Source organism: Sminthopsis crassicaudata, chromosome 2, assembly GCF_048593235.1.
Source record: "Sminthopsis crassicaudata isolate SCR6 chromosome 2, ASM4859323v1, whole genome shotgun sequence".
In the NCBI taxonomy this organism is placed as follows: Eukaryota; Metazoa; Chordata; class Mammalia; order Dasyuromorphia; family Dasyuridae; genus Sminthopsis; species Sminthopsis crassicaudata.
Window position 1 is genome coordinate 254,587,763 of NC_133618.1, and position 23,802 is coordinate 254,611,564.

Sequence of the window (23,802 nt, forward strand, 5' to 3'; positions counted from 1 at the left end):
TCCAGGATAAACAAACCCATTCTTTTCAAACAATAAACATATAGCATGGTCACTATCCTAACCATCCTCCTCTGGACCACCTCTAATTGGTTAGTCTATTTGCTAAAATAATAGTATCCATCACTAAACCCCATACTGTAGGGTGGTCTGACCAGGACAGAGTCATGTCCCATGTTCAAGATACTAAATGTCTATAATGCTGCCTAAGAAGGAATTAACCTTTTGGGCTGCCATGTGCACTACTGATTGTCCTTATTTTATAAATCACCAAAATACTCAACTTAATTTCAAGAGTTATTGTCTGGATAAGTCTTCCCCATCCTGAATTTCTGCTGATGATTTTTTGAAACCAAATATAGAACTTGACACATTTATATTTTTTCTTTGTGGAAAATACCACAAAAAAATAATGTACCACTTCCCACCCCACCCCCAAAATGGGATAAAAAATCATAGACTATATTAATATCTAAAAGACTATCAATAACTATTGACCCATAATATCTATTTAATCATGTTTATAGAATCTTTAAAAGAATAATCTACACATGTAACTGTGTCTTACTTGGTATTAAATAAAATGAGAATGGGGAGAATTTCATAAAGGATTATCTTTTTAAACTTTCAAGTAATGCAAAGGTACACAGATTACTAGATTCTTTTTTATTGTTTGATGGTTTAAAAAAAAAAAAAAAAAAGGTCAGGAGGACCTTAAGAGGGCTCTAAGGATTTTCTTGTGCATATGCTCAAATTATATGAGTCGTTGATAAATGTAACCACAGAAATATCTTTGTTAAATTACCTTTTGACTATTACTATCTAGTAAGAAATATAGCAAGAAAGTACAGACTAGTCAAAGATGTGTGTACTATCATGGATCTCTTCAACAGAGAGGGGTCCCTAAGGGAATGTCCATAAATGGTAAGGATATCCAGGCACAGACACACATACTCTCTCCCTGTCTCTCTCTCCCTGTCTCTCTCTCTCTCTCTTTCTCTCTCTCTCTCTCTCTCTCTCTCTCTCTCTCTCTCTCTCTCTCTCTCTCTGTGTGTGTGTCTCTCACACACACACACACACACACACACACACACACACACACACACACACACACACACACACACTACTTGATAGGCAATAAATGGGATTTAATATAGTCATCACATTACCAAGCTTCCTCGATGACAAGACATTAGCCAATCAATCTTGACAGGAAAAACTAAATGTCTATTGTGCGGACCATGACAAGCCTTTGGACAACCAGTTCACTACATCAGTACAATATATTTGGGGATACAACAATGAGTTGATAGCAAAATGAGCAAGAGAAACAGGCTAATAGATTAGAGTGCTGGCAAACAACACAATGCTTTTAATGATCTCAAAATACTACAATTCAAAAAAGTCAAGGGAATGCATGATTCAAAGAATGGAGAAGAATGTGGTAAGTACAAGGAAGCAATAGCATGTTTCAAATCAATACAATTCAACATGTATTATGTGCCTACTATGTAACAAATACTATGATGGGCACAAGATGATATAAGACAAAAATGAAACAAACCCTGCCCTCAAAGCTTACATTCTACTATGAGGATACAACATGTATTCAAGTAATAACAAAATATAAAAAAAGTGATACAAAGTAATTTCAAGATGAAGAGACTGGTAATAACTAAGAGGGTCAGGAAAAAGCTTCACATAGGTGGTAGCACTTAAGCAGAACATAAATTTAAGAGTGCTTGCACCTAATCTATACAAAATGCTTCTAACTTAAAAATGGATGGAGGAAAAAAAAAGAATTTTCTATAATTTCCTGCCTTCAAATGTATACTAATTAGTACTAAAACAAAAATTTCTTTTGTTGAAATTCATTATGAATAAGCAAATGATACTGACTAGACTTCTTTAAAGGAAAATGAAACATTACAAAGATGACCTTTATTACTGGGATATAAAAAAAAATAAAGGATCAAGAAGCATCTATGATTTCCAAAGATGATTTTCCTTCTGCAACTAGAGTAAGATGTCATTAGAAAAGAAGATGAGTCAATCATATATGTATTGAATAGCCAGTGTTCTACCAATATTCACAAAATGTAAAGTCCTAGAAGGTGGCCCTCTGGATCTTGTCTGGATCCTCTGTGGGAAGGGACTCTTACTATGGAAAATCATTGATAAAAGTAGAATGAACTGAGATTTGGATCATAAGATCTCAAATCTTTAGGTATTAAAGTATAAATTTCATACATTTGTTTCATAGTTCTAGACCAAGGGTTCTTAATCCTTACATGGACAGATTTCAGGGGGATATATGGACATAAGATGGTGGAGGGGAATTACATATTTGTTTCAATATAATTGATTTTCTTTGTAATCTTGTTTATTTTATGCAATTAAGAACATTTTTTTAAAGAACACATGGTTTTTACCAGACTTTCAAAGGGATCCATGACACAAAGAATTCCTGTTCTAGTCCATCAATTTTTTTCAATCCTCATTATATTATTCAATTGAATCATCTATCCTGATTCCGTGTCATCTGCAAATTTAAAACTGTTACCTATGTTTTTATCTAAATCACTGACAGAAATATTGAGCAATGCAAGGAGGATCAATCCCACAAAAACTAGGCAAGCCCTCTTTTCATGCTATGCTACCATAAATTAAATAATTATAGAATTTTCCTGAAAATTAAAGGTAAGCCTTCACACATATAAATACTGATGCTCTTATTCTGAAAATCAAGACATTTGACCATGTCTCTCTCCAGTCTTGAAGCTTCTCATCCATTTTCCATGATTTTTCAAAAAGCACTCAGGCAACAGTTCAGAAGTCTCATCAGCCAGTTCTTCAGAACTCTAAAATGTGACTTGAACACACTGAAGACATGTTCTATCTGTTTCACTTATCTTCTCTCTTAAATGCCTGTCAACCACTTTTGCTGTATCCTTTTCAACAAAAAACCGTTCTTTTTGGTGGAGAGTGCAGAAGCAAAATCAGAAATAACTAGTTCTCTCTTTTCTTGGTTAGGCTAGTATAACCTCCTCTGTCCAGAATCTTGGTGGTTCCATCCCTTCTTTAAACTTTCTTATACTCTTAAAAAACTTTTGGTTGCCCTCAGCAGTCACTATGAGTACCAGAGTTCACTTTAAGCTTTAGCATACTTGTCACTTTCTTACAGGGCTGTGTTATTTTAAAATATTCATTCTGATAACCTATCTTTGCTTCCTCTTTTATATTACAACAAACAAACAAACAAACAAGAAAAAAACAGCCATGAGTTGATCAAGAAATTTCTTACACTTCCATATCTGTCACTTCCACTCTTTCTTCCTTGACAAAACAGTCTATTTGCAGAATTGCATTTACTTAGTTTCTCATGCATCCTCCTATGTCACTTTTCTTAGTAGAATTTTAGGCATTGGGATCCTACCTCTCCTGTCTCTTAATTCTTTGAAATCAATTCCTCCCAAATAAAGATGTGCAGTACATAAAGCCAAGCTTTCCCCCTCCTTTTCTACAAAGCTCAAAGTTGTAATAGTCACTTCCTCCCAAGGTTTCCATAGTTTCTACCTCAGCAACCAGTTCCTCTTTGCGGATCAGAATCAAATCCAGAATAGGAGTTCCTACCACCACTTTATTTACCTTCTGAAGAACGAAATAATAATTAAAGCAAATCAAGAATGTATTACATGCTTTTTTTTTAGTAAAGAGCTCCAGCAGATATCCAGACGGCATTTGTATTTTGGTTAGTAGTCCTCAGTATCATTTATGAATGATCTTTATTTTCATTGAAATATGTTCCACCATGTTTTTCCCCTACATTTCATATACTTCCTTTGTTTTTAATATACAATATTTACTAATCCATTCCTTTTGAATAAAACTTAAACCTTTAATCATCAAATTCCAGTCATGAGTAGCAGCCCAGCAATCATACCCAGGAGGTAGTAATTAACTTTCCCACATTAATAACTTTTGTTCATCTTGTTTATTACTCATATATTGCATATATGTGGAATATGAGATTGCATGTTTCTCTTCTTGGATAGCATCTGTTTTGAAATACTAGTCATCTTGAGTTAGAATCTTCTTCCTATATACCATTTTTTTGTATTCTGTAATATCTAGTTGAGTGGGAATATATGTGTATTTTTTTTCCCTATACTTTCCATTTTCAGTTTAAAGCCTTTTTTGGATCAAATTCACATGTTTCAAGGTAAACTTTTTTTTTTTTTTTTTTTTTTACTAGCTTATGTTTGTTATACTCCATTCCAGAACAAACTATTTATATTTCTTTTAAGCTATATAAAGTCTGTTCTTTGATACCATCTTCTTAGATAGCTATTCTCCTTAAAATATTAGTTTCCAAACCCTGTCTTACCATGTGTACAAGTATAACATAAAATATCATTCTTATATTTTACCTAATTGTTTTACATACATAAAATTTTTACAATGCTGCATATACAGCACCTTCCCTTTAGGTTCCCTTTTTCATTTCCTCAAAGTTCTAATAAGAGTTTCCAATTGTATGATTAATGACAAATAAATGGTCAACAATCACTACCCTTTGTCTTGCAGTTTTCATGCATTATACCTCCAATGGTGGTAGTCCAGTCACCAGTGTCCTCACAAGTTTCTATGGTGATTGTAGCAGGAGACCCATTCACTGCAACCAAAACAAAAACAAAAACAAAAACAAAAACCAAACCCATAATCATTTATACAGATTTTGTTTTTCAAAATAGTAGGCAGCTTTTGTTAATTTTGATTTATTTCCTCTCTGTTATCTGTTATATTACTGCTCTCTTTAATTTTCACTCCAAGATAATGCTATATATAGAGAGACAGATACACATATGTATATCTATATCTATCTATATATGTATCTCAGAATTTGAATATTAAGTAGTCTCAGATTAAGTTCCTATTTTTATTTTCTCTATTATTTACTCTCTAGTTTATAACATCTTTTCCATAAATATCAATAACATGATAGAATGTCAGTATTTTTCTGTCTGAATCTGTTCTATTTAGCACTGTGTAGGCTCATCCTAAGAGAAGTCATTCTTATTATCATATAAGACTATAATAGCCATTTTTAAATTTCACTGATTTTTTTTTTATATTTCTATACTTCCAAATTTAAAAACTGAAGACTTTATATGTTGCTAGGAGAAATATCAATGGTTAATCAGTAGTCAATCTTACATCTAAGAAGAGTAGCACAGTATAATGGAAAGAAACACTGGACTGCAAATCAAGAGACCTAAATTCTAGTCCCAGATCTGTTACAAAAAATCTGTGAGATCACAGGCCAGTCAACTAATCTCTTTGGTCAAAGGTTTCTTATCAGTAAGGTAAGGCAGTTGCATTAGAATATATTTAATCTAATTTATCTCTCTTAAGGCCTATGTGCAAGGCACTATTAACCAATGAGAATAAAATAAAATATAAAATAGCCTCAAGCTTACATACTAAATAACTAGAAGGTCTCTTTTGAATCTAAATTTCTGATTCAATGTAAACAGCATATAAAATATATTAACCCAAGTACCATCTCATTTAATATTAGAGAATTTTAATACAAATGCTGATATGCCATTCAACATTCTAGACCTGATTCATCACAATTTCTTCAAATCCTATGACCTAGAGTAGCTATTCTAAATACTTTTTCTTCTCTCTTGAAAGCCTTCCAAATAGTTCCCTTCCTCACTCCCTTTAGAGAATCCCGATTCATAATTTTTTGAGAATACAGAGGTCCTTCAGTTGGAATTTCCTCTTCTTTACTCATTTCAAGACCCCTTAACTTCATTTCCATTCTCTCTTCCTCTACTTTTGCTCTAGGTTCTACTTCTTCCAGCAGGTTACATACTGCTCCTTCCACCCCTTTCATCCTTCTACCCTTATCCCAAATTGATTCTTTCCCCTCTTCCTTCCATTGAAGTTCCTTCTCTTTGGGCTAAAATTATGCTCAACTTTCCCCCATTCTTAAAAAAAACTTTCATTTATTCAAGCTATCATACTACTTATCAGTCATTAAATCATAGCCACTAGATTCACTGCTTCTACTCCCTCTCCTCTCATTTGCTTCTTAGCCTCTCACAATCTGACTTCCAACAACATAATTCATCTGAAACTTCTCTCTCCCGATAATCACTTAACTGCCACCTCTTCCCACTTGATCTCTATGAAGTATGTGACACTGTTGACTACCTTCATCTCATCAATACTCTCTCTACTTCTCTCTTGGTTTTCTTCATATTTAGATGGCTATTCCTTCTTAGTCTCTTTTGCCTGTTGATAATCATCTACAGCACTCTTGATTATTATGGGATTACTATTCTATACCCTTTTTCTTGATAATCTTATCAGTTTTCTTGTAAGTTCATTTATCATTTCTCCACAGACAACTCAAACACACATGCATACACACACACACACACACACTCCCTTTCTCAATCCATCCAACCTTAACTTCTCTCTTGGGCTCTAGTTCCAAATTGTTAATGGCTAACTGGACAATTTCAACTGAATGTCTTAAAGGCATCCTCAAATTCAACATTTATTTTTTTTCTATTTGCTGAGGCAATTGGGGTTAAGTGACTTGCCTCGAGTCACACAGCTGGGACATGGTAAGTGTTTGAGACCAAAATTGAACTCAGATTCTCCTGACTTCAAGTCTGGTGCTCTGTGCCATCTAGCTGCCCCCTCATACTCAACATATTTCAAACTGAATTCATTATCTTTCTCCTAAAACTCTTCTCTTCTGAGACTCTTCTGAGCTTCCTGATTTTATCTGGCCTTCCTATTGCCCAGATTCACAGCTTAATCTCTCCATGTGCTTCCACTGTTGCTAAGGATAATCTAGTCTACCTTCATAATATTTCATATCTATCTCCTTCTTACATGGTTAGCCTCCTATTCAGTTCTTCTTACTTGGTATATTGCAATAGTCTCCTAATTGGTTTCCTTGCCTCAGTTCTCATCCATCTCTAATTCAACATCCACACAATTGAAAAAGTATTTCTAAATTAACTATCACTACTCTGGTCAAAAAGCTCTAGAGGCTGGCTCTCTTTTATCACTAACTTTTCTGTTTGGAATGTAAAGCTCTTTTCTTCCTGATTCCAGCCTACCTTTCCAGAATTATTACATATTGCTTCCCTTTACCTAGTTCACATTCCAGTCAAAATGGTCTGTTTACTGTTGTTCTTCACATATAATACTCCATTTTTTCAACCCCATGCCTTTATATCAATCCTCTACCACACATAGAATGCATTTCCTCTTCACTTACATCTATCAGAATGCCATTTCCTATAAAAGGCCTTTCCTGATACCATTAACTATTTGTTCTCTCCCAAAACTACATTGTACGTGTTTTCTATTTGTGTCTTATGTACACAAGTTGTTTCCACCAATTTAATTCAAGTCCCTTGAGGGCAAGGACTATTTAAGCCTTTGTATGTTTCGTGCCTAGCACTATACAAGGCCCATAACAAGAATCTAATGCTTGCTGAATGAATAAAAACTAGGGACAGTGGAAAGGGCAGCAGATTTAAAAATTATTTGAAAGTTCAAATTCCAGTTATTCCAATTCTTCTCTGTATCTTGGACATTGGCCAAGTCACTCAGTCTCTTTGGCACTAGTTTTACCCATCTGTAAAATGAGTTGAACAAGAAGAATTCTACAGTCTCTTTTCAGTCTTGATTTGATTCTACAAAATGAAGGTCTTGACAAGATACTTTGCTAAATTATTTGAGTATATCTCAATTTGGCCATCCTGGATTTTCTCCAAAATTTCTAATCAAATCTACCACTTACAGATAGTATTTTTAAAACTGCACATACTCTAGCCTTAACTACATAAAATAATTTAATTTAAAAAAAAACTATTAATGATAGGTAGTTTAATTTTTTTCTTCAGACAACACTAACAAATTTTATGAGCATTTTCCATATTAGATAATGTACAATTTAGCAGAGAACATAAATAACATAAAGAATGGTAAGTTAATATTCTCTAATAAGCAAGCATATATTCTTGCTTGTCAACAACCTGATTTTAGGCCTGGCCTAATTTTTAATTTGTTTCAGATACTAGTCTATGAACTGATGATAATTCTAAATTAGTTTAAGTACTCACATTAAATATTATAAGAATTTACTTAGAAAAATTTCCAAGCCCTCAAGGAGCTGTATTACAAAGTTTTCTTATTTTATACATAATGGATATTGGTTACAGCCATTATAAGACCCCTTAATTATTTCAAAAGTAATTTGGGTTAATGTCCCTAATTTGGACTTTTATTTGGTTAGTTTGCACTGACTAGGAAAGATAAAAAAACATGAGTTATTTTTAATATAATATAAAGCATATTTATTTCAGTGTTGTAGCAAGTATAAACTGGGATTTGTGATATTAGTGCAACAAGAGCATTTTTCTAGTAATCAGAAAACAACTAATTAATTGGGTTACTGTATTTAAGTCATTTTAAATCTTCCTAACTTCAGTGTCTTCTTCTGTAAAATTAGGATCCTTAAGTTACGCTTAACATTCTTCACATGCTTTAAAAAATTCTATTTCCAATTATATGCCTCAATACTGAAACCATCTATTGGCATTAGGTTGCTTTTTTTCAAAAATTGGGATAAATTTCTGAAAACCCATGCATGGGCTCTGAACCAATCATATGACCAAAAACACTGATTTATGAGACTAGGAAAATCTTTGTTGTAACTAGTTTCTCTGACAAGAGACACATTTTCAAGCTTTATAGGAACTGAATCAAATTTGTAATAGCATTTCCCAACTGTATATGAATAGGTAAGGAAAAAATTCAAGCTATCAATAGTCATATGATCTGAAATCACTGATAATCAGAAAAATACAGATTAAGGTAACTCTGAAATATTGGTAAAGTTGATAAAAAAAAGGAGAACGATTTCTAAGACTTGAGGAAAAATGTGCAGTTTAACAAATAAAGCTAAATGACCTTTACATAGCTCTAATCTACAAATTCACTATCAACACACTTCAATTAGCACTTACTGAAAGTCCACTCTTCTCTCATAAGATATAAAAGAAGTATCAATGACCACATATCTAACTGCCTAAAATTTGCAAGTCTTACCAAGGTTTCTTGGGCATGACTTTTAAATGAGATACTGTTAAATCACACATTCTGCATAAGAAGGAGCATGCAAACTTTTAAAGTTAGTGTCAGATAAAATCGATCTACAACTCTCAAAATTCTTCCTTAACTACTAAAAGGCACGAATGTGCAATAATTGAAGAACTATAAAGAAAAGAACTACTGCTTTAAGACTGGTCCAAAAAAAAAAAAAAAAAATCTTCTTTCAAATGAAGTTGTTCTTCAATAACAATTGAGAAAAACATGAATAAGAGTTGAAAACCCAACTAAGCTCACTGAAATATTATTAATTAAATTTAGGATTGAATTATCACTTTCAAAAAAAACAAACCCATGAGATAGAATTATAAGGATTACTTAATTCTATCAGATGAAAATATCAATTCAATTAAGGCAAACCAATGAAAAAAGTTATGATTTATTAGTCATTTGTTCAAACTTCATATGCTGATAGAAAATATGAAGTAGTGAAGTTACTATATAAGATTCTCAATAAAAACAAAGATAAACACAAAGAAGCCAACACAGTGAGGCAAAGATGAATTCTTGTAATGCTTAATAATAGGCAGTCTCACTTGTTCTTCTCTCCTTTTGCAAGCAGAAGCCACTGAACAGAAGAGTTTGCTACAATCAGATCTTATTTACTTGAACTGCCTAAATAAGCTTATTCTGGGCAGTGATTATTCTGTTATACTTAACTGATAAATAAATTTAGAAAAGGAAACAACATAAATATGGAACAAAATATAATAAGAAACAATTTTGCACTTAGAATATAGTCACATATTTAAAGCCATATTTATATAGTAATGGGCACAAAGAAAACATACCATCTGCAGAAGCAGGGGTGATAGGGATGTATTCTGTTGAAGTCTGACTACTTAAAGCCACTCTGGCACCAGACAAGTCGATTTTAGTGCTGCGGCAGGTGTTGGAACAGACCTTGTCATGTTGATAAAAATCCAGCTCTCCAGAATCCATGATCTTCCTGTGGCAAAGGATTATATATACTCACAAGCTGATCATCAAACACCAAAGGGACACTGAAGTAAAAACTTACAATTGTCCCAATTCAAACATAAGCTATTTATCTTTCTACCTAATCATCTTTTATTCCTCCTTAACTTGGAAAAAGTAAGAAAGGAACAATATATGTTCAGGCAAAAGAAATTTCAGCAATGATTTTATGGCAATTAAGAACATGTTAAGACTTATGCCAAGAAGCCCCTACAAGTTTGAGTCCCTTATGCTAAAGGATCACAGAATCATTTCTTTGGTAATCGAGTTCAATCCCCTCATTTTATAGATGAAGAAAACTAAGGTCCACAGAAGTTAAATGACTTACCTATGGATAGAAAGGTATAGGTGGTAGAGCTAGAATTAGAAGCCAGGTCCTCTGACTCCAAAAACAGCACTCATTCCACTAAACTAAAAAGCCAAACAGAAAAGTCACAGTAGCTATCCCAGTTAGCAATAGCCTTCAACTTACTAATTCATCAAGAGATATTTACATTATTATCAAAGATCTCTTAAATTCTATAAAACGAAGAGGAAATGTTATGTAGAGAAAACAGCACTGGACTAGGAATCAAGAGACCTAGGTTCTAGTCCTGGCTTGCCACTCACTGGTTCCTTAAACTTTCTAGGGCTTCCATTTCCTTATTTATAAAAGAATAACATACAAGGGAAGCTTTTTCTAAGATTACCTCCTCAAGCTCTAAATTCTCATGATAGTGATTTCTCAGAATGAATAAATTAACAACTTGACCAAGATTCTCTTACCATTTGCTCTTCCTGCATGGGAAAAGTAAAAAAGCTAATGGAAAACAAGGAAAAGAGTAGAGAAATCAAAAGAAGTAGCTAACTAAGGTTCCTCAACAAACTACAAATGCTTACTAAGTCCCCTGCACTGCAGCTGGTCTAGAGAATATTTGGCTTGAAAATGATAAGATAGGAGTATCCTTTTTTATGTTTTTTTTTTATGTTTTTGCTTGAAAATCCAAATGCCCCATTACACATTTGTAAAGCCAATCAAGACAAAAAAATAATGGTGTTTGATTCATAATGGATTATTATCTAATTCTTGATTGAGCAAAAATGGCTCAGTGGTAAGAAGTAATTTTGAAGAATGTTTATGGAAACTAGAAGGAAAGGAATAGCACTTAAGAATTCTGGTTATTAGTGCAAATCCCAAAAGGATATGTGAAGAAAATTATTGTCTAACAAAAGGAACAATTCCCAGGCCATTTTCTCATGTCATTTTAGAAGCAAAATTCAAACCAAAAAAAAAAAAAAAAAAAAAGGTTGGGGGAAGAAGGAATAGGCAACAAAGTCTACAATATTAGAACATAAGAGCTTGTATAATCTATGCTAATTAAACCCTAAGAAATAAATGTCAGAAAGCCTACTACAGATAATCCTTCTGTCTAGGACTCTGGGGAATAGAGACAACTTAGTAGATCATTTTCATCTCTTGATTCCTTAACACTTATTATTGTTAGACATATACTATCAGTTATATAGTTTTTAAACTTCCTATATGAATGAGGATTCTCCATTTCTTCCTTCTTATAGCATTACTGCTCAAGCAGAGATTCTTCAAAAGAAAGTTTTCATCTTTTCCCCTATAACTCTGAAAAATAAGTGGCTGACTTATACTTCCCTCTACCTAATGAGATAAGTGGAACTTAAAAAATAATATCAGAAAAACCAGTTTGAAAATATATAAAAGTGCTATACAAACAAAGTGTTTGTTACTGAAAGGAGGGGAAAAAAAGTTATACTTTGTTAAGAGAAAAACTAAGATATAAAGTTCACAAGGGGATCAGGCTTAATTTTGAAGCTTATTTATTTGTAAATCTATTATCTAAAATCTGTTTGCCAATGACTGGCACAGATGGATTGATCATTTTGCTACTGAGATTCTGCCAAAAGGCTCCATTTTTTCAAATAGAAGTTTATTCTGCTAGAGAAATAGTTTCTTTCTCAGAAAGTCAGTTTTGACAAACCAGAGAATGAGAATGGGATAATAAAGCTCTTCTGCCTTAGGACAAACTTGAAAAGAAGTTATCACTGCTAAAACAGCCAGGCAGAGATTTGACCAAAAATTAAATGGCCTGGAAGGAATATAACATTCAATTTTACTTGATAATAAAAAATCTTTCTAGAAATATCAGTTGAAAAGTATTAAGTTTTTACATTCAGCCTGAGTGTCCCTCCTTCTTAAGAATATCAAGGAGGACAGTATGTTAAGCATTCTAGGATTGACTGTGCAAATAGGGAACTCTGGATGCTTAGGCAGATTGTAAATTATCAAAAAAAATAAAAGTAAAAGAGGCTCATTTCAAAGTGTAGACAAGTAATTCTAAAAGTATGGTCCAGGGACCTCTAAGGGTCATCAAGATCCCTTCAGGAGGATCAAAGGCCAAAACTATTTTCATAATAATATTAAGTTTTAATTTTTAATATGGTAAATATTAATAGATTAAAAACCACATAAACAAAACTTCTTTGGAGATCCTCAATAATTTTTTTAAGAGAATAAAAGAATCCTAAGACCAAATGGATTGAGAACCACTAGTTTAGATAGACACAGATATACTCAAAAGGCAATAGAACAATATATCCAGGAGACCACAAAATGAAAGAAGATGCAGAAAGTTGCCATTATACAAAGTGGGCAACTTGAAATTATATCTATAAACTGAAAAGTACCTAAAAGGTACTAAAGACTATATAAGACAACAGTATTGTATGCCTGAAAATGTCAACAACTATTAATAAACATTTTAATTGACAAATCCCTATATAACCCCAGAACAATTCCAGAACCTGTTAGAGATTCTTTAATGTAAAGCACTTTGCAAACATTAAAGCACTATATCAATGTCAGCTATTCTTACTAAACAAAGGAATCACTAAGAGGAAGTCTAAATTGATTCAACTTTTCAGCTTACTAAAATTTGTTCAAAAGAATGGGTTCAGCCAAAATGAAAAGGGGAGAGAATAGAGAGAGAGAAAGAAAGAAAAAAGAGAAGAGAGAGAGGTGAAAGAAGATGACAGAGGGTGGAAAGAGAAGGAAGAAGGAAAGAAAGTTTTTGAGAGCAGTATTCTAAACATTTCAAGCAAGATGTTTATGGAAGAATTGTTGATCAGAATAAGTTTCATTTACACTCCTTCTAGGAGGACAATATGGAAAGCAAGAGTCTTAAGAGCTTTGCCACTAATTTTGGAAATGACCTGCCAGAAAAAGGATAGATATAGAAAAGAGCCACAAATGCCTGGCTGATGAATAAGAACTCAGAAATTATTCTTAAGGGGAGGAATTAAACATTTATATATCACCTACTATGTGCCACACACTGCTAAGCACTCTTTTTTTTTTTTTTTTTTTTTGGCAAATATTATTTCATTGATCCTCACAACAATTCTACAGTTGAAGAAACTGAGGCAGACAGATGTTAAAATGACTTGCCCAGGATCAATTAGTAAATGACCAAAACTAATTTGAATTCAGTTTTTCCTGACTCCAGCTCTATCTGCTAAGTACCTAGAAGGTAGTTAGATGAAAACATGGAACAGAAAGCCAGGTGAAATAAAAATTTTTGTCAAGTTGGTTTAAATTTCTTGTCATGCTAAGGCAAGAAGGAACTAGGAAATTATTTGTACAGTAAAGTATCGGCTTTCTAAACATAACAGAGAAGAAAAAAAAACTGAAATGTCTCTAAAGTAGAGACTTCTCTTTTCCTCATCTTCCTTCTGTCCTTATTTAACTAGGAATTTAGTCTCACTCATTATCTCCAATTCTCCAAATCTTCTGTGATGTGTCCTCCAGCTAAGTCATGACCTGTCCTTAAATCAACTGCAGAATTTGTGGACAAGCAGCCTCATGCCAAAAATCAAGGCCAATTCCAGAATAGGTGAGGATTTTAAACTACTAATTTTTAACATTCTGTGCAGTAAAAATTACTCACTACTGAAATTCATTTGTTTGGCCTTTTTTAAATGGAGAGAGTATTTTCAGTTCCTATCACAAAAAACTTATGAATATTGATAGCTTAGCCTTAAAGGGCTTACCCAGATGCAAATGAGCAAAGATAGAAGGAAAGCTTAGGCCCTAGCAACTGAGCTGCTTACTTTGGTTATTTCTGATAGTAATCATAATGACATATATAGATGATTACTTTGGGCATTTCTGATAATAATCATAATGACATATATGGATGATTAAAGTTGCAATATCTTATCAGTTCAACTTATGGCTCAGAACTTGTTGTTCAGCCTGAGATTCTCCCTATCAGAGGGAGGCTAGATTATCATCCAGGTGTTTGCTACCAAATAGGCTGACCTGAGCATGATCCCATTCATGCGGATTGCTCTTTTCCAGTCCTTCAGAGTTGACTTGCCAGCCAAGTGGACAAACTCCTTAGGGCTGATCACATGCTCATCATACTGAAGAAGAAAGAAAAACAAAACAATCAGTAGCTAAGTGTAAAATTCTGACTATATCATATTAGCAAAAATCTACAGAGTATTCAAAGATTACCAGAAATTTATTCACTCATTACATTTAACACCTAGTGCTTCTTAAATGCAAAGTACAATGCTAGATATTTGAGGAGATACAAAGAACATTAAGAAGTAATCCTTGCCCTCATGAGGCTTACAATCTGTGTGTGACACACAAATGTGAAAAGCTATTCAATAATAAAGCTACAATAATGTGGAAAAAAAAAAAGAATAAGATAGAGACAAAGAAATATGCAAGAATATAGAAAATTTAGGATCATTTTCTACATTAACAAGTGTGTAGTAATAGCAATAGTAATCTTCTAGTAGTAAGTAATCTTTACTGCATAGAATGTTGGAAGTTATTTGATCAGGTAAAATCTTTGGTTCTATCAGGTTTCGGCATAGTTTTAAGGATAAACCTGATTATTCAAAAAATCTAAAGTTGATGAAAACAAATGACTGGCTAACAGGAACGGCGCTAAAAGTGAGCAGAAGATTTTCATGGAAATGAAAGGTAGCAGAGACTAAAGAAAACATTTGACCTTGGAAGTTAGGAAGAATTAAGTGCAAATCTTGTCTCTCCCTACTTAATTAGGTGACTAACCTTTAGCAAGTCTAAATTAAAACTCTTTAAACTAAGGCAGCTAAAATTATGCGATTTTATATGGATTAGAATCTCCCTCAGTGGAGGGAATTGTCATACCAACAAAATCCTAAATCCTTAAAGTACTGATGCACTCAAACTTGGGAAATTTGGGGGGGATTTACTAGAGACCTTGACATGTAAGCTGATCTTGAAAGATGAGGATTCTTCCAAAGGGTAGAAATGATGACAGAGGTACTCCGGGCATAAGAAAATACTGGCTATATAAAAAAGAGATTTCATGTAATCCAGTTTGCATGAAGAACAATATAGAAGTGAGATGTGTACGATAAAATTAGAAAGATCATGTCACATTATTCAGTGAAAAGAATAAGCTGCTATAGAAGTGCTCTCACTCATTTTGTTTCTATATGTCCTGATTTAATCTATAAATGCCTCTGGAATGATTTTGTTTAGTTGGATTTCATGCCCAGCTTTCTGGGGACTTGTTTTTCTTTTATTGTTTTTCACTGTTGTATAGCATTGCTCAAAATGTTCCGTTCTTCTCAATGTTTTACAATTGAGCTTGTATTCTAAACTGTTGTTACCTTGGCTACCATGTCTCTCCACTTGGCAAGGAAATTGTTTGCTGGCTAAGGCAGTTTCTAAGTTCTTTTGGTCTCCTAGTTAAAGTTTAAGAAAAGGCAATAATCACAATCAATGTCTTTACTTTTGTCCAGCATTCAGTTTCTCATCTTTTTTATCATAATTTAGTATTTTTGCCTTTTAAACCAATCTATATATGGATGTCTGATTCTGAATCAAATGGGTTAATAGCTTAACTTTTTGTGATGTTAAGAAACTAGTCATAATATAAATCTTTTGAATAAGATAGAAGCTTTTGGCTTCATTCCTTATCCTGAATCATATTTTCCCAACATAACTTTAATACTTCTGTATACTCACCTTCACAATGTACTAATCAAAGCACATGTTAATATGGTTTGGTGGAACCTGGCTTGTTCCTTGTAGAATTTCTCTACTTTTTCATCCACTGCAATAGAGCTACAACTATGTTCATGGCAGGATGGTGCCCTTACCTACTTTCACCATGAATGCTGCAAATATAAAATAGCTAAGTGTTCTTTGAAGAAGTTTTTCTTCTTACCATTGAGTGCACAATAAAATGAATATGGCTAACTTTTTAAAGTGCCTTTCAAGAAGAGTTTGTGAAGCCCATCCTTCCAAGCTTGGAACTTCCTCTTGTATAAAATGGTTTCACTTGTATTGAAACTGATCTTACAAATATAATTTAGGGGCATATCAATTCACTAAAGCTCAGAGATGGCCAAAAAAATTAAGAAACATCCATTGTCCCTTCACCACTATGAATATGAAAGACATATACAAAGGAGTGAGAGCCATTTTGGATTTTCACTTGTTTCATGAGATGCCTTGGTCAAATAAATCATCATTTATTTACTGTACTTAGATTGGTCCTGAGTTTATAGATAAATGTTTTAAGATCTTTATTTGACATTATTCCAGTTTGGTATGACCTGCCAGAACTTGCACTCTGCTTGTATAGCCTTAGGAAAAAAAAAAAAAAAATTAGGGCATCTTCCACAACATAAGAGGCATTAAAGAAAAATTCTAGGAATATCTTTACATAAAGAAGATTCATCTGGCAATAGTGTGAAAGATAGATGGCAAGGAGGGAATAAGGAGATGTCAGCCGAAAGACTATCAAGGAAGCTTTTGTAGTAAAGCAGGCAATAAGGCGCATATTAGGATAATATTGGTGAGAATAGAAAAGTGCTGAAACTGACTGAAATGATGGAATTAAAGGGAATTGGTAACTAACTGGCTACAGATGATGAGGGAGAAGAAAGAACCAAAATTAACAGATTCTGAATGTGGATGAGTTGACAAATGGTAGTGCCACTGACAGAAATAAGGATGAAGAGTCAGTAAGTTTTATTTTAGGTATACCAAGCTGGAAGTGCTACCAGCACACTGGGGTGGAGATATGCATCTGGAGTTCAGGAGAAAAATTAGTTCTAGGGATAAAAATTTGGGAGTCATTCCCACAAAGATGAGAACTGAAGCTGTGAGAGTAGATGAAAATGCTGAAAGAACATTTAGGATAGAACCCTGGGAAGCCACCAATTTAAGGAGTCGGGAAGAAGACTCAAAGAAGGAGTCACAGAAAATATCTGAGAACATTAAAAAATGGAGAGATGGAAAGAGAGATGGAGAAAGAGAGAGAGAGAGAGAGAAAGAGAGAGAGAGAGAAATTAAATCTACATTTGTATCCATATCAGATTATAAATTCCTTGAGAGTTGGTGATACATATAAATATCTATATGTATCTATAGATATTTATATCTATTACCTATATATCTAGATATAGTCACCACCCTCAAGGGATTTATTATCTAATACCAAATCTTAAAAGTCTAAATATATATATATATTATGGAAGACTAGAAAAATAAACAAACAGAATCAGATTCTTCTGGACTACATGTTAATTTAGAAAAACACAAGTTTATATTATTGATGATGTAATATATTTTTATTTATTTTGTTAAACATTTCCTAATTACATTTTAATCTGGTTTGGTACTTGGGCTTTTTGCAAGCTATATTTGATATCTGGTAGAAAAAACAGAAGTAAAATCCATAAATACATATTAAATATTACTTATACAAAAGGAAGGGTTAGGTGGAATGAAATAGTTTGATATAGTTTATGAGGTACATTTGATTAGTAAGAGAAGGTTTCCTAAAGGAGATAGAATATATGCTATAAAAAAACAAATAAAAAAAACCCCAGGGCAATATGGCGTGGCAATCTAGTTTAAACACAAGGCAATTCAGATAAAACATTAGATGTAGCAAAAAGGATAAAGGATGAAGAACAGGTTGATCTGATTACAACAGCAGGAAGCACCTATAGGTAGAGTAAGACAAGTTTATGGAGTGTCCTAGAAATATGAAAGAAAAATCAATGCTTGCTAGATCTATAAGGTAAGCCTTAAGAAATCTAGAAGTGGTTATGTACAACTGATAGATTGTTTTGTCCGCATTACATAAGATGGACTTAAATAGGGAGAAAAAAGCTAAAGAATCCAAAATATCCAGAAGATAAACAAAAAGACTTTCCCTCTAACAAGAGACTTTATAATTACAATTGTTAAAGCTAAATATAAAATATTTACGATTATAAGATATATTAAATATAAAAACAATTGTTAAGATTAAATAGTCAAAGCAAAATGTTATTTACTTAAAAAAGCAAAAAGTAAAAAACTGAGGATGCATTACTGGGTCTTGGCAGAGACAGAAAAAAAGAATTCTCTGATACTAGTTTCCTTATAATACTATGCTTCGGGGAGGAAGACTGGACAATTTCCTAACAGAATTTGAACAAAGAACCATTTGTGGGAAAGTGTCTTACTTTCCGCCTCTCAAATTGTATTTTATTATTTTCTTAGAAGAGTCTTCTATAAAAACATCTAATGCCTTTAAAGATTATTTTCTTAGAATACTCTTCTACATAAAATTCCTATTTCAAAATTGGATTTTTTTTTTTCCTTAAAGAGCTTTACAATCTTAAATGTGGTAAACCTCTCCATAGGCTCCATAAAAATAACTGCATATATACAAATACTCCAAGTATAAGAATATACTCTGCACACAGTAATCATTTAATATTTGTTGAATTAACCTGTTGACTAAAGGAATAATGAATGATCATAAATGAAAGAAATTTTACAATCTTAAATGTGGTAAACCTCTCCATAGGCTCCATAAAAATAACTGCATGTATATGAATATTCTGAGTATTATGAATATACTTTGCACACAGTAGTCATTTAATATTCGCTGAACTGACTTCTTGACTAAAGGAATAGTGAAAGATCATAAGTGAAGGAATAACAAGATTTCATGCTTGATATGACATCTCATTGTTGACAAGTAGCCTAGTTAACAGTTTTCTTTGTAGGTACAATTCCAATCAAAAATTTTCCTCAGAGAATTGAGACAACAAAATGGTAAATGTTACTTTTCTTTTAACTGGTGAGTAAATGGAGAAGATACTTAAAGTCTGCGTATACAGAGGGCTTGAAATGTCTAACAACTTTTAATATAAAATTTCCACTTATAATTTCCTCTTGTACTCTTTCAAAATGGAGACATTTATATACATATACATTGTCTCTCCCTTCCCTATCGCTACCTTTAAAATCTAAATTCTTTGAGGGCGAGAAACTTTTGCCCTTTTTTTTTTTTTTTGAATGCTAAGCAATTAACAATTCCTGGCCCATAGTAAACACTTAGTAAATTCTTGTTGATTTAATCATCCAGACATTGTAGAGCAATCCTACTATTATCACTGGAGTGGAATATGCACTTTCTAATTCCTAGAACCTATTAGTCCAAAGGAAGAGTTTTAATACCATTGCAGAAGGAGTTACACTTTAATCTTCTTTAATTTTTTAGCTAAAAATCTAGTTGTAACTCAGGTTTGTATGCAAGTTTTGGTTTACTCTCAGAAATATATTATCAACACTAGTCTTCCCACTCAAAAATAAGGTCTATCGTCTTTCAGTCTCATTCAATCCCAGAAGAATGTTATATATCCTCACCTGAACACATTTCACATTAATGCCAGGACATACAAACTTCCTCCATATCAAGTTGGCTTTACTATCTCCACAGGTGATGGGATATACAATCTCAGTTTCCAAACTCTCCTCCTCTTCAGCCATCTTCACTTCTCACAAAGTATACAGATAGGAAGAAGGAAATGAAAGAAAATCAATTACAATCTCTCAGTACCGTTTTCTGCAAATGCAGAAAGCACAACTAATTATCTAGTCTAGTTATGGGCAATTCCTGAGATAAGACACTTAGTTTACAAGTATCTATTATACTCTGGGGAGGAAAAAAAAAAGACAAGGGTAAAGGACTCCCTTTTGCTGCTACTTACAGATGTGCTCTCACCATCCTGAATTCCAGTGTGGCAATCCAAAAATCTTCTCTCATAGCAATAATGCCTAAAAGTGGTGGTGGTGTTCTCAGGCTAGCCCATCACTTTCTATGTCAATTCAATTTAACAAACATGTTCTGGACCTTAGGGGGACATAAAGGTAAAACCTGCCCTACAAATCTACACAGAAATAAGACACACATTTAGATAACTATTAAAAAAAAAAAAAAATCCACATGTAAAAAATGCCTAATTCCATAGGAGAGGTCATTAATAGAATGGAAGAAGAAATATGAATAAGGGATGATTACTTTATAGCTAGAGGGTATTTGGAAAGATTCTGTGGATGTAGTGTCACCCAAACTGGGCTATAAAGGAAAAGAAGAATTTCACATTTGGAAGAAATGTATTCCAGCAATGGAAGGCAGCATATGATAAAGCACAGAGGAGGAAATGATAGGATGAGATTAGACAAAGGCAAATAGTCTGATTTAACTAGCATTTAGTCAATGATATAGCTTAAAATTATTGCCACTATAGTTTAGCTATAACATGGGCTTCAATATGGATTAGTCTGATAACCCATCTACCACCTAAAAATACTTTTTCTATGGGAAATTGTGATCTAATTTCCAATCAATTAATTTACAAATCAACTTTTGGGTTGCTTATAAAAACTTCATAGATATTCATGAAATGCCCCAAATTTAGTAAAGTCGAAAGTCCAGAAGCTGAAGTATTCCTTTAGAAGGTAAAATCAAGTTTTATTTAAAACAATTACACTGAAATTTCTTAATACTGTTTTTAATGATTATGAAATTTTTCACTTTATGGAAAGAAAAATATTAAAATTGTCATAAAAATATCTGCTAACATTTTCTGTAAATTTTTGATTGTGAGGTATCAATACAATTCTAACAATCCTAATAAATTCAAATGAACAACAATAAAAGATTGAAACAGAAGAGGGCAGCAAAGTGCTGTGATAAGCTCTCTATCAGTTAAAATAATAGCAAAGATGTAATCATAGACTCAGATTTTAAAGCTGGAATAGCATTATAATCTACAAAAAAAAAAAAAAATTACAACTACTGTAATGGAAGTTAGTTAAAAAGAAAATTCATTAAAAACGATAGCCTCTTCCAAAAATAAAATAGGTCTTCTCAGTAAGAGGATAATGTCCAATTATTGAAAATGGCACAGTTCTTTAAAATATTATGATGTAGAATAATGGGAATAAGTTATGAAAAAATACTTTGCATGTTTCCTACCTAATACTGCTTCCTTCAGCTGTGAAGAAGCTGTGAAAGCAGCTGCAGCTGCAGCTGCTGCATTTTCTGTTTCCATGTTGTCTTCTGTAAGGTCTCCCCTGATAAGCAATTAAAATTTAAATCATTAGCATGCACATCAAAACTACAAAAGCACACAATCTAATCTGAGCAATTATTTCTCTAGAACAGAGTTAAAAGCCTCCCTTTGAAGTGACTTTCATTATTCAGTATATTTCCTATATATTTAGTTATTTTCAAGCTGTCTCCTCCACTAGAATTCATATAGGTAGATCTACACTGCAGCCCTTCTTTTTACACCCCTTGTAGCACAGTGCCTAGCACTTATTAAGTGCATATATCTTGGCTGACTGACTTATCTTACTTGTTAATTAAATGTTTAGTCAAGACCATTTTCTCTTTTAACATGATGTCCCATGTTGAATTGATAATAAATACAACTGGTTTCTGCTCTTTGACAAGAAATAAGTAGACATCAGAGAATGTTGAAAGGGACATTAGGAATTATTTCATCCTCAATTTTACAGATAATCACTTTTAATATTCTTTTGTTTTCAATCACGTAACTACTGTCTTTATCCCAAAGAAGGAATGCCCAGGATAACTGCTCTATAATTAAATAAAATGGATCTCTAAAGTCCTTAAAAAAAGAAAAAAAAAAAATCCTGTAAACTAAGAAGCATTACATGACTAGATAGCACAGTGGGGTGCTGGGCCTGGAGTCAAGAAGATTCATTCCTGAGCTCAAATTTGGCCTCAGACACTTACTAGCTGTGTGACTCTAGGCAAGACTTCACCCTGTTTTGCCTCAGTTTCCTCATCAGTAAAATGATCTGGAGAAGAAAATGGCAAACCATTCTGGTATCTGCCAAGAAAATCCCAAATGGGATCAAGAGTCAGACACAACTGAAAACAATAAACATACAAGAAAAAATATGAACAATGACATTTAATCCATTCATTAAAATAAATTAATCACAGTTCTGGAGCTAATTTCCTAAATAACTTGGTGTTTTCTGCTCTTTATCTTTAATTTTCTTTTTTGAACATCTGTTCAAGTTATTATGGAACCAAATTTCCTTTCTAGTCAGCATGCAGATTCTGTAATTTAAGCTTTACCAGACCCAATCTTTGTTCTAGGAAACTGAAGCCCTGGAAGGATAACAGCTTTCACATTGTCATCATCATAAAAACAACTAGTAAAAACTTGAAGATACTCAAACATTTATTTCATTGAAATGTTCCATTTCTGTCTACAAGTGCTCAGTCATAAGCATCATCACTTGAGCTATGTTGTTTGGAACATGATTCAATTAACAAGTATTGAGTTAGTCAATCAATAAGCATTTATTAAGCACCATGCTATGACTGTCTATTACATACTAAGCACAGTGCTAAATGCTAGAAACAATCACAAAAATGAAATACTCTACACCCTCAGGAGTTAATTGCATTGTAATGTGGAATTCTATGAGGTAGAAATAAGGAAGAACAACAAACCAGGCATGGGGAAACAGCCTGTTCAAAAGAAAAGAGGTGGAAGAGATAAATTTGGCAAAAACATAAAAGGATATAATGCTAATGAGAAAAGAAGGCATTAGGAAGGCCCCAGTATGGGCCAGTTAACTGCATTCTATTTCACAGTTAAGGACTGTGTCACCAATAAATGACATAAATACTATCTATCAGTTTCACCAAAAGAAAACTTCTCTCAGTCAATACAAATCCACACAAGCTTATGGAAAGGATTTCAGAGTATGTTACTAGGCACATTATTTGTTCAACCTCAGAAATAAGCTGTGCCAGAAACTGAAGGTTACAAAGATAAATAAGATATTCCAACTGAATACCCTCAAGAATGAGTGTAAAATGTAATAAGACACTTTGGAGTATGGGGTTAGGGATGGGAGGTAGAGATAAGATATGTACACATAAACATACTCCCAAAGTCTTAGTGCAGTTTAAGCTACTGGGACACTCTTTATAATACAAAAGAGAATATAGTAAATATATAAGGAGTACAAAAGCCCCAGGTATTTTCTATTTCTTCCTCAGGCATGTCTCTTGATACATGTAGTGTTTCTATGTTTTCATATATGCATTTATAACAGTCAATTAGAAGATAGAGCATATATACTTTAGAACAGTCTGTCTTTGGCTGACATTCAGAAGAAAGCTTCCACAGACTGGGTTCAAACCTTCTTGTGACTAATAACAACTCTTGTTAACACAGTGTTTTAAGATTCAAGGAGCA

General features: G+C 33.1%; 1 protein-coding gene across 5 annotated transcripts in view; it reads right to left on the reverse strand.

The window, feature by feature from the left end:
- Positions 1-23,802, reverse strand: part of GMEB2 (glucocorticoid modulatory element binding protein 2) — a 55,640-nt gene that overhangs the window by 19,030 nt on the left and 12,808 nt on the right. Inside the window, exons 1-6 of one of the 5 annotated variants that reach the window (XM_074288862.1) lie at positions 21,531-21,632; positions 20,260-20,326; positions 19,916-20,043; positions 14,513-14,616; positions 9,996-10,153; positions 4,571-4,672 (exon numbers count right to left, since the gene is read on the reverse strand). In XM_074288862.1, the coding sequence (XP_074144963.1) occupies positions 4,571-4,672; positions 9,996-10,153; positions 14,513-14,616; positions 19,916-20,038 (487 nt within the window). In that variant the 5' untranslated portion in view covers positions 20,039-20,043; positions 20,260-20,326; positions 21,531-21,632. Of the gene's footprint in view, positions 1-4,570; positions 4,673-9,995; positions 10,154-14,512; positions 14,617-19,915; positions 20,044-20,259; positions 20,403-21,530; positions 21,633-23,802 lie in introns of those variants that run through there. The other 4 variants (XM_074288861.1, XM_074288860.1, XM_074288859.1 and 1 more) reach the window with 4 other exon arrangements.